This window comes from Python bivittatus, unplaced genomic scaffold (genome assembly GCF_059951505.1).
Source record: "Python bivittatus isolate LINGU-HERP-01145 unplaced genomic scaffold, Pbiv_v1 ctg000480_np1212, whole genome shotgun sequence".
Lineage (NCBI taxonomy): Eukaryota > Metazoa > Chordata > Lepidosauria > Squamata > Pythonidae > Python > Python bivittatus.
This window is the reverse complement of record NW_028277075.1, coordinates 96,024,386-96,037,156: the sequence shown is the minus strand read 5'-3', so window position 1 is coordinate 96,037,156 and position 12,771 is coordinate 96,024,386. Positions and strand designations below refer to the sequence as shown.

The following is a 12,771-nucleotide window of genomic DNA, read 5'->3' as shown; positions in this document are numbered from 1 at the left end:
TGACTTGCTTTGATTATTTAGATACCTGAACAAAATTAGCATACAATTGAATATTCAACCCAACTGTTATTTCAAAAAATGATTTTTTCAAAATGAGAAAAATAAGAGTTTTCTTAATTTTAATATGTATACTTTACATCCTGTTATCATAGATAAGTAATATTAACACAATTCATTCTTACAACTTCAAAATATGTTCTAATAATATATGGACATTAGCAATGTTGCAAAGTTTTGAAGTTTAAATTACAGCATTACTGATACTAACAAGTTTTTGACTTTTAAAAATTCTAAAAATATAATATTCACTTACTGAAATAATCTCAGGGAAGAGTTATTTACTCTAAACTGCACCTTTTGCAAAATGTTTGATGCAAGATCCTGACAACCTTTTGATTAATTGTGGAACAGGGAAAGAAACCAATTTCAACTAATTCCTTCCTCTAGCTGCAGACTCTCAGATTACATGCCAACAGTTTCCCCAAAACCTTCAAGAGGTCAAATAGCAGCTGTCTAAAGTAACAGCAAAAAAGACTCACACATTCCATTAGATCCTTGTAACTAATTTAATTATTCAAGTCATAGTGCTTATATATTTAAAAATATACAATATATGCCCATACTTAAATAAAACTTCAATCTACTGTGTTAAAGATAACGATATAACATAATTTTATAACATGCAGGGTGTACTAGTTAAGATGGTGGACCAAGACTGGGGAGACCACCCACAGCCATGGAAGCTTACTGTATGCCTTTGGCTGAGTTATTATCTCTCAGTTCAATCTATATCACAGGGTTGTTGTTGCAGAGTATAATGTATATTGACTTGAGAAAGATAGAAAAAAGATGGGATATAAATCTAGCAAACAAACAAATCTACTTCCATTCAAAATAATCCACTTACTTGGGTTGGTACAAGTACTGGAGGATATGCTAATTTGTGGTGTCTGTACATCCAAAATGAAAAGAGTACAATCACTGCTATTCCCATTATAGGCCCGAGAGAGTAAAGCAAGGTACTAAACAGAGGTGGTTTAGTTGGGACAGGATTGGAAGTAGCTGCAAGGAAAAAAAAAATTCTTATAATTCAATATTAAAGCAGAAAATATGAGCAATTCTTAAAAATTAGAGAAATTAAAGTTATCTATGATGACACATTTAAAGTTTAAACATTTACATTTTAGATTCTCATTTAAGATACTTTTATTTTTGCCTATTGATTATAATTTAATCATAGATTGTCTTTATTGGATACAACCATATAGATTATTGTTGAGAGAAAAGGGAGATATATAAGGTTAAAATTTTCTTTTCCCATCTAATTCAACTATGGTTTAGTATTGTGTTTAAACAACGCTACTGTGTCCAGATCCCTTCCTATGCTTCCTCATTTACAGTGATTATCATTCAATGAGGATAATAGAAAAATACTTGTTACCTACAAGCATCTTCAATATTAAAATATATACAGTGAGATTTAATACAGGTTTTAAAATCTAAACATTTTTTTCTGCAAGACTCTAGGAAAAGTATATCACATACGTTGTGTGACTTCCATCTCTGGAAAGTAGAAAAAATGTTCATTGCACATGTTGCCCTCACAGCAGCAGAAAAACACTTCAGGGCTATCTTTCCTTTCTATACAGTCAGTTCTGAAAGAGATTAAAATCAGTTAAATATTAAAATATTACAACTATATTACAAAACTCCAGCGAAATTGCTAGCAATAAGGTAATACAGACTTTAAAAGGTTGGCATTCTGGTATCTACATTTGAATATCCTAGTAATTATCATTTTGTGCAAAAATGCATCAACTTTCATTTGGCTTCCATAATGAAAGGGAATAATACAGAAGGTACAACACAAAAAGCAGCACAAATCACTCACAGTGCATCAAGAGAGCAGTTAAGTGATACCAGCAGATATCAGACTGCCTATTGCTTCTTTTAATGTGGTTGCTAATCATGCTATGCATACTGTTCTGGGGCATCTCTTAAAATAACACTACAAATCTTCTAAACTAAGGTGTGAGCTTCTTGGGCTTTTGCTTAGAGAAAAGGTATACAGGAAATTGATAGGTAAAACATAGAAAGGACTGATGTTTCAGCTCACTCCCAATTTAAATTATGAGTCCAAATAGCATTTAGCCTGATTTTAATACTGCATTAGCTACAACTAATGCAGTTTATGCAATTAGCTCAGTTATGCAGAGAATGTCTCACCAGTCACATCTGTGGATCTGAAAAGAGTTTGTCCCTTGTCAGATCAGTCCAGCACTAGTCTGTTTCAATTTGATTACCAAAACAGGTTTGGAAAAATGGACCTTTACCCTATCTTTATTTATTGTGGAAAAAACAAACACTTGCTCATCCTCCAAAGTGGTATTGGCTATGATCCATCAGCAAAGCCTCACCAAAATTTACATAAAACTAACTAGCCAATCTCTACACAGAAGACTAAACAAACAAATCTGGCATCAAAATAGAAATACCTAAAAACCAGTGTGACATTATCCCCAATTAGTGGAGGATCATTCTGTCATTGACCTTAAGGTGACTCTACCTCAGAAAAGGAATTGTATTTTACTCTGTGTAAATCCTGTGTAATAGCCTATGCTTATACACATAATCAAATGCCTGGAGTTTTTAAAAAAAACAAACAAGCAACAGATTAAATATTAGTTTACACAACAGGAAATATGAAAATAGTAGTGTTTGCTTGCCTGTCATAACAATTAATATCATCCAACCAGCAACCCTTTTTCACAATTTCAATAGATCCAGAAATATTCTTCCATGTTGCAAAGCAGTGTCGTCTTTTATCTTTGTCACCATAGCATTGTTCAATGCCACTACGATTTGTCTTATCATTTTCCCAATTAGCATTGTAGAAGATGCACTCCTGTGTTTCTGATCTGCCTAGTATGGCACCTGCAAGGGATTAGAGTTTTTAAGAATTAAAATTCTGGATAATCTTGGAAAAGTTTAAATACTGAGAACAAAGCTGTATTTAAAAAGTCTTGTAATCTTTACTATATAAGTATTATGTTTGTATTTCAATTTGGCATGCATTCTAACAGTTTTTTCTTAAGGTAGAACAACAGTTGCTTTTATTTACTGCTTCTGATTTAGCAATGCAATCTTTTGGGATGCCAAAAACGAATTGTTTTTTAGAGCAAAGTATCTGTAATAGTCTTCCTCTTAAGAAACAAACAAAACATAATCCTGTGTCTAAAATTACTTGTCACTTGCCAACCTAGTAAAATCTCTGCTATAAAGGATGTTATCAAATGTTGATGGAAGAATATGGTGTTATACAGAAATATCACCTGTTAGTTTTACTGTATGATACTGAAGCATTCTAATAATTTCTTATGCCATGTAAAACAGGAAAGAAAATGTATGCTATATTTCTTGTCCTCTGAAATTCTAGCATAAAATCAATGAACATCTATAAATGTGGGCATAAGCTTAAAATGGTTGGCAGCTCTTTAATACTGAATCAAAACTATGACACTAGGTCCATAAACCTATATTAAATCATTCTGTGTTTCTCTCTTCTATGTGTCTTTATGTTTTACATTAAAGCATATTTGCCTATGGCTATCCTAGGACCAAAACCTGTCTCAGATGCTACATTTAAGTTTCTAGTCATCAATTTTCTTTCTTTTCACACAGCCAAGAGAGACAAATAACCAATCTCTTCTATTACCTTTACATATATGGATGACCTTAAGAGTCCTATAAATACTGTCACGTTATCTGAACTCACATTTGCATTTGAGATTCATTTAAGCATGTCTGACTAGACTTCATACTTCTAACAGAAAACATCATTAGCACACTGTATTTTATACTCAGAATTACTGCAGGCATACCCTTATTCTGCCAGAGAAAGGAAGAGAAAGAGTAGACAAGAGGAGGAATTGGATTTTGAGGTACCCACCTCCATTTGGCTCAACAATTTTTAAATGACCAAACAAAACCACATGAATAACATAAAAACAAACAAACATTTAAACAAACCAAAAAGCCAGGTCTTAACAGACTTCCAGAACATATCCAGAGCATTTGAAGAGTGGGAACCATACTGTACATGGAGGGGGGGGAGTGCACAGGTTCTCCTGTTCATTGAACTAAAGTAAGCTAATCACAAAAATATTTGATAAGTTCTAAGCAGGGTGAGGGCACATGAGAATGCCCATACTAGCAATTTGTTCAACTGAGCAGCCACGCAGAGTCTGATATTATTTGTGATAACATGCTTATGCACTTGAGAAATCTACTATAGTAGTGATCACTAACAGAAAACAGAATGAGTGAGAGGGTATATGTTTACAGAAATGGTAGGTGAGTAAGAAATACTAAGCTCTACTGCATCAATGTAATCTGGAAAGAGATGAAGAGTAGGTGACACCAAATATAACCTCATGATTTTCTAAGTTAAGGCTGGGAGAGCTAAGTGAAAATGAGGAGGTAGTCCAAGGAAAGGATGCTGAAGAAACACTGAACAACTAACTCTTCCCTTGGCAGTCATTAATATTTACTCAGTTTGGTTCAATAGACAAGAGGAATTTTTGTGCCCTATTCATCAATTTCTGTACACAAATCTTTTTGCCCTAAGAGAAGCTTTAAAATGGCTTGTAATGAAAAAAAAAAAAGACAATGTTTAAAAGAAGACCTACAATCATTTCTATAATAATTTTCACCCTTCTGTATTTGTTGTCTTTGTCTTTTGATGTTAAATTCAACATTCTTCTAAATAATCCAAAGTCAAAATTAAATCCTGTAAAGCACTGAACCTTTAACGCAAATTTTACATGCTTTAACAGCACATGAGCACTGTTTTGCTCATATTCTTCATTTTATGCAAAGTGATAGTAACTTTATCCCATTTTTACAATCTTTCTAGACAGTACTTGAGCAATTATCATGAAATATTTCAGGGTTGAAATATTGATTTGATTTGGGTTTTTCTTCTGTTCACTCATTTTGCATTTTGTAAATTGATAAACATAAACAATTATAATATATATTTTTGAAAGCATTCTTACTTTACAGCATTTTTTCACACCTGCCTAAAACTTTTGCACAGTACTGTACATTTTTACTTTTAAACAGCTAGTCCAAAGGGAAAGGAACATCTTTTTCTCTAAACATGGAAGACATTTTAGAGATAGTTACCTGACAATTACTCTACAAGGTCACTATGAAATTTGTTTCTATGTATTATGAAGTGCTGAATGCCAATATGCTTTCCATTAGAGCATTTCAAAAATAATCTGCAAATAATTACCAAAAGATAATCTAGGTTGCATCTAAATGTGGATCCAATTTTTCTTTCCATGCACTCCGAAAACTGTTCAGAGGGACTGAGAGATCCACTAGAACAGATTTCAGAGATGTAAGCAGTGATGCAACATTAGGTCACAAATTACAAAGTTTACTTCATAATAATCTGAAATGGGATATAGTACATTTTTCTAATCTATATGTTATTTTGATCTTGTATAAAATCAATATATCACTGATATATTTTTTTAAAACAGTTGTTTCAAATTTGTGCTTATGAAATGTTTATGTACAATATCTACTACTGAATTTAAACTCCATTTGATACGCTTAGACTTAAATCATTTTCCCATTTATACTGGTATCTTCCATAGCTTCTGTTCTATATATTTTAATTCAAATTTCTTTATTACGGTCACAGACCAGAGTTACAAATAAAAGTACATTAAAGATGTATTAAATGCATTAAGAATACATTAAAATGAAATGAAACAAAACATAAAAATATATTTACAGATTGGTGGGATCATCAATGGGCAGTCAAAGTCTGCCTAATTTTACAAACAGTATAACAAAATTTAGCTACATTCAGGGAAACTAAATCATTCTGATCAGATAGCAACAGCTGCACATAAAAAAGATCAGAATTTCCTGGGTATTTTACCATATGAGGAGTTATTAAATGGGTCCGTGAGTCCTTATAGAAAACACAGTATAGCAGGACATGTGCGTAGTTTCAATAGCTCCTTGTCCACAGGGGCACAATCTCAGCTCATATGGGACTTTTTTGTATCGGCCCTCCAAAACTGCTGTAGGAAGAGCATTACAGCATGCTAGAGTTAGTGGCCTCTGAAATGTGGAGACAGTTATGTAATTTAGGTATCTTGCTGGCTTATAAAAAAAGGCTTGACTGCTCAAAAAAACACTCTTAGGTAGAGCGGATTGGTCCTGCTGGACTTCCAGGTCTTTGATACGCTGTTTGAATTCACTGAGTGCACGCTCATAGCCCATCATTAGGAACGCCTCCCTAGAAAAGCCAAGATGTTGGAGTTTTTGTAAGATAGTCCTGGACCATACTGATTTATAATTATTCTTAATAAGGAAAGAATCCAAACCTATATGGAAAAACAGTAGTTTCAGCCAATGTGCTATAATACAAATCCATGCACCTCTTTCAACTTTGGACAACCCTGCTTCCCTCCTTAATACTACATTTGGAATGCAAGGGGCTACCTGAAATATGGCCCTTAGGAATTTGGATTGAACCCTTTCCAGAGGAGTAAAGGAAGGGTAAGGTCCTAGCTGGGCACCAAAGAGTAATTGTATGCGAACCTTAGCTGAGTATAGCTTCAGTGCTGCTGGGATATGCTGTGCTCCTCTGGTAAAATGAAAAGATTGGATTGCAGCCACTGTTTTTTGAGCATTTTGTATAACGTAGTTTTGGTGCACACTGGGTTTAGTGGAGCCATGAAAAACCATGCCCAAGTATTTAAAGGATTTAACTTGTTCAATATTCTGGCCGTTTATCCTCCAGATGTGCAGTTTAGGTCTCCCTGTAAAGGCCAAAATCTTGGTCTTGCTATAATTGATTTCAAATGCTTCCTCAGAGCAATAACTGGCCAGAGCACTCATGGCTTGTTTAAGTCCAATTTGCATTTCTGATAGGAGTATTATGTCATCTGCATACAACAAAGTTGCAATATGCCTGTTTGCCAATTTTGGAGGCTGATGTTCTGATTGATTCATTTTGGCCACAAGTGGATTTATATACAGATTAAACAACAGAGGAGCTAAAATACAGCCCTGCCTCACTCCTCTGTGAGTTGGAATCTCATTTGTGTGATAGCCTTGTGTACTGCATCGAACTTTGATTCTAGAGTTCTTATACAGATTATGCATGAGCAACAGTAACCGTCTATCAATGGTAGTGTAGAGGAGCATAGACTAAAGGTTTGCTCTGGGAACCAGATCAAATGCAGACTAAAATCAATAGAAGTGGTGTATAGTGTTTAACCTGTTTATATTTTAATAGATTAATCATCTTTACAATCAAACTCTTACTAATTAGTAATGCTGTATTTGCCCAAAAGAAAGGTGACCCTAATTCTGATTCCTACCATTCCTAAAAAAAGAACAATAGACAGGATTCTGGGAAAGAAATGCCAGACTGAAGACGGCTCTGCAAAAAGTGGAGCCGATGACTGCGGCAAAATGAAGAGCCAACGAGTAGACCGGTTCTTTGATAATTCCTCTCTGGACAAGGAGAGGACTTGAAATCACCCACAAATGCTCCAGATAGTTGCTCCTCATGAGGAGACCACAAGACAGTGGTCTCTGGAGGATTTAGACCTCTGGGAGACAAGGAATAGCCATCTTGCTCAAACTGCGATTGGCACCTTTGAAAGGACACTAAGTTTGCATATTTCCTTTTCTAATCACTTTTGGAAACTGCTTTTCAGCTATTAGGAACCTTTGGATCAACAAGTTGTTACAGCACCAGGGAAGTTTCCTTCAATTCTCACTGAAAGAAGTTTTAAATACAAGTTTAAGGTTTTTTTTTTTTTTTTTTTGAGAATAAACAGCAAAAGGATGATTAAAACTTTGATTTTAGAAAGTCACAAACTGACTCAGGGTCCAGATAAATTTGAAATAAGATTTTGGAATTAATGATAAAGAACTAATTGTTCTTTGCTTTTGGGAAAATGCTTTTCTTTTGAATTCTTTTAAAACAAACATCATAAATTAAGACTTTAAAATTTTAATACTAGAGGGAACTAGAAGGAACTAAAGATTATAACTGAAGGAGAAGAACACTCAAACTCAACTCACAATTACAGAATGAAGCAAAGTATTTTAACACTGAACATATTGAAGGATATTTCTAAACGATGGACCCGGAAGTTAATTTTAAGAGTATCTGCCACTATAGATAGACTATGTTTAAAAGACATTACGGAAGAGGAACAAGTTTTACCTGACAAGACCAAGACTGATTTGAAAGTGGATTTAAAAATGGCAGGCTACGAGAGTGACATGGAAAAAGATGTTACACTGGACATGCAAAAGAAACTAGCTGATGCCTTATTAATTAAAAGGGATATACAAATAACAAACCAAGAGAGTGACCTGGATAATTTTCCTATATTGGATTTACAAAAGAAACTTGTAAAAAACTTTTGAAGAATTTGCAAAAAGGGACAAATGAAAAATGAAAAGAAATCCATCTAGAACTTGATTGTTAGAAGGAACTAAAGATCAAGATTGTTAAAAGTAATAGGAAGGAATATAAACTTGGTTTATTTAATCAAGGTTAAAATAGATATGTTGTTTTTTCTGGTAACCCTTAATGGACTTTTGCTGATATCAGGACTGAAATGACAAGGCTTTATGGATTTGTTTATAGATAAAAGATGGGATATGAGATCTTGAGGTAGCTCCCTTGCTGATCTAATCTCTTTACATTTTTAAAATATGACTGTTTGTCATGTTTACTGTTTTATATATTTTGCTGTACACAGCCTAGGGCAGGGGTTCTCAAAGTACGGCCCACGGGCTGGATATGGCCCGCCAGGGTCATTTATCCGGCCTGCATGCCTGATTGGCCGCCGCTGTCTGTCAGAAGCGGAAGTGTCAGGGCTGTGTCGGGATCTGCAGGTGATGCACAAGGAGGGAGATCGCAGAGCCAGACTATTCTACATGATAGGTATACCGGGTCATGTTTTTTTCAAACTATAGTCCGTCCCCCCAACATTCTGAGGGACCGTGAACTGGCCCCGTTTAAAAAGTTTGAGGACCCTTGGCCTAGAGTCACTTCTTGTGAGATGGGCAGCCATATAAATTTGATAAATAAATAAATAAAATATGGGAAGAAGAGATTATTTGTTGTATTTTAAAAGGTGATAAGTTACTAAAACTGTTTATACTTGTTGTAATGAAGGGGGAAGTCACTTCATATATTTTTTCTTTTCTTTTTACTATATTATTTTTTCTTTCTTATTTTTCTTTCTTTCTTTTTACTGATTAAAAGTAGGTATTCAATTTAATTAATTTTCAGAGGATGATCAGCAGCAAGTTGGATGGGCCCAGTTACAGTGGTGATGAATGCACCATTGGAAGACCTGAAGGACCACGTTAGAGACAGATTGTCATGGAGAAAAATCTATCTATGTGATCACTAAGAATTGATACCAACTTGATGACAAATAACCTATCTATAAACAATTCTCTCTCATACAAAATACTGAAGATATGTAAACACACATGTATATCCATGAAAATATAGATGCCCTCCGCTCTTTTTCCACCAGAAAGAGCAAAAAGAAGAAACATGGAGATGTAATGAAAGGAGGAGTTAAACAGGGAAGGAAAATTAGTAATAAAATTTTGTCAGTGATGAGATTTCTCAACAATATTATTCATTATCTTGTACTCTATCTAGAATCAATGGAAGTCAGTGTAGTTCATGTAAAACCAATGTTATGTTGTTTCTACTCTTTGTATCTAATAGGATCTGCCACATTCTGTTTAGGTGCAATTTCTAAGTCATCTTTAAGGACACCTCCATTTAGTATGCATTACAGCAATCTAAAAAGCAAGTTTCTACAACATGAACTACTGTAGTTAGATTATCTTAAAGTAATAACCAGCTACAAATTCAACTCCTTGTTAAGCAGATAGTGTCACTCAAGACTATCAAAAACCTGCTTTCCATCTATGAATAAAAAGAGTTTTCCTTGTGTTTTATTTTTGTATTTTATGAACAGCATCATTTTCCTTACATTATATCATCTATTTCCCATGAATACTGCCTCATATTTACCTATTATCTTGAGGGACGGGGTAATTGTTGTTTGTTTTATCATTCCAAGAATGCAAATATTAGATTAATGAAGAAATTGTGTGATTTGTCATCATTTCAATTATATTTTAAAAATTGAAAGTGTAGTTTATTTTATAGAATTGAGAAACTTGATAAACTTCTTTTTCAGATCCTTGAAAGATGACATAATGTATTTGAAATACATTACTTTTAATATAACAGATGAGTAGTTTTACATTTCTTAACAGGTTATAGCCTAATCCCCTCCCCCATTTTCATCCCTACCTAAAAACCTGTCAATTTTATTTTTTTAAGTGCATTCTCAAATGCCTTAATTATTCATGATTTTCCTCAATATTTATAAAGTTTTATTGTTATAATTCATGTGTAAATTATATATGCAAATATTGATTTTCTGGCCCTGATTTTTTGGTTTCAACTCTAGCTTCCTGTTATTTCTGCTTGTTTCCTTTTCCCAGAAAACTAGCTTTCTGTGTGCAGTTCCCCAAATAATGGTTTTTATCTATTTCATAGCCTTTTAAAATTGATGTCCTCTTCAAACAAAACATATTTATAAGCAGACAAAATAACACAACATACTGAATTTTAGTTCAAGAAAATTGAAATCATTTGCATAGTTTTGTTTACATAGCTCTTAGTTCCAATGTACAGCTACTGCATGATCAGCATATAAAACTGAATAAAACTGTGTTCTAAGTATATTTGAAAGAAAGATGGGGATTTCCAAGAGTAAATGAGAGAGAAGTCCTGCTACATGTATAACATTGGATAAAACTTAAAATATCTTGTTTGATGAGCTATTTTGATACTGAAAAAGAGAAATTATTTAGTAACATTAACGTATATACTTTTTTCATTCTAATGATACATAAACTTGTCAATTATTATCTTCAACAAAATGATGTAAAGCTGAAAGGTTTTTAAAAATATTTGATGCTTATTTATAATAGTAAGATTTTGTCACTTTATTGATCCTTTAGAGACTTATCTATCTTCCTTGTCCCTGAATGTCTATTCAGCAATTTAAAACAAGCATAATGACAAAAACTCAGTGTTGCCACTCTCTACTAACAGAATGAAATATGAGCAATCTATCCCCAAAAGTCCCTCAAGTGTCATTATTCTGCCCCAACAAGTCCTTAAAACTTTAAAGGAGATTTTGAGGCTGTATCAGGAATTGCATGTGGAGGAAAAACTAGCATTCACAGATCATAGTTCTAATGGGCTATTTAGTACATAAGGTCTAATTCCTTGCTCTGAGTAGAAATCCAAAGTAAAAGATACCTGACAGATGGCTATGCAGCCTCTGGCAGAACACATAGAATAAAGGGAAGCCTATTACCTCTCTGGCAACTGGTTTTATTTTAAAATTAAAATACCCTTTAAAATTAAAATTAGCCTATTAAAAGGAAATTTCAAGGCTGTATTAGGAGTTATTGGTTCTAACAAAAGTTGTGCCACAATAATAATCATAATCATAATAAAAATGCCTTTGAGACAGCGTTGATTCCTGGCAACCACCTGGACAAGTCCCTGCAGTTTTCTTGGCAAGATTTCGGAAGTGGTTTGCCCTTGCCTGCTTCCTATGGCTGAGAGAGTGCGACTGGCCCAAAGTCACCCAGCTGGCTTTGTGCCGAAGGCAGGACTAGAACTCCTGGTCTCCCGGTTTCTAGCCTGGTGCCTTAACCACTGCACTAAACTGGCTCTCCATATATAATAGTAACCAATATAAGTTGAGTTCAATTAAAATTAAATTCCAATTAAAAGGAATTTGCCAAATATATAATCAATCCTCAATTTAGAGAAATACAATATATACAACTGCAGAATAAATTTATCAAATATTAAGCAGAGTTCAAGGTGCTAGTCATCAGCTATAAAGTTCTCCTTGGCATAGGGCCAGGCTACTTGCGGGACTGCCCTTCTCCTACTGTTCTTGCTCATCTCACCAGATCTAGCAGACAGGGCATACTCCAGGTCCCTTCTATTAAACAATGCCATCTTGTTGGACCCTGGAGTCATGCCTTCTCAGGGGCAGTACCTATCCTGTAGAAAAGCATCCTGCCGGAGATTTGGACAGCCTCAACGATGTTAGCCTTTCACTTGTTTTCCACGCATTTGGGTCAAGCAGGTAGATAGCTCTCGTTACTGATGTGTTTGTTCAGTTGTTGTTTTTCCTTGGGTGCCAGGGTTATATATGGTCAGTTTTCTGTGTTTTAATCTTCGTAAGACACCCAGTGTCACTTGTGTGACGTGGGTGGAGCCACCCAGAGTCACTTGTATATATAAATAATATAAACAAGCAAATAAATAATGTACCATATAACTCTTTCAAAATTTTGCACAGAAAAATGTTGTGTGTGACCCAAATTCGCTGAAATGAAGCGCATCTATGCATAAAGGTCAAAGCATACTCTCTTATTTGAGCAGAGGGAAATACTTGTAATAAGTTAGTGATTCCAAAGTAAACACAACTCAAATTCTGTAAAAACAAGGAGAAGGATGGGGTGTCATTTAAGGCACCATGAGTAAGTCCAATTCATTAGGACCATTAAGGTTTGTTAGGCATTTTAAATGAGAATTTAAAATTCTAACTTTATATTATGTTCTTTCTATGTATTGAATTACAATAGAAT

General features: G+C 34.3%; 1 protein-coding gene across 1 annotated transcript in view; it reads right to left on the bottom strand.

Annotated features, from left to right (window-relative positions):
- ACVR2A (activin A receptor type 2A) overlaps positions 1-12,771 on the bottom strand; it is a 77,661-nt gene that overhangs the window by 38,439 nt on the left and 26,451 nt on the right. Inside the window, exons 2-4 of the mRNA XM_007422635.4 lie at positions 2,727-2,934; positions 1,546-1,655; positions 908-1,062 (exon numbers count right to left, since the gene is read on the bottom strand). Coding sequence (XP_007422697.1) covers positions 908-1,062; positions 1,546-1,655; positions 2,727-2,934 — 473 coding nt within the window. The remainder of the gene's footprint in view (positions 1-907; positions 1,063-1,545; positions 1,656-2,726; positions 2,935-12,771) is intronic.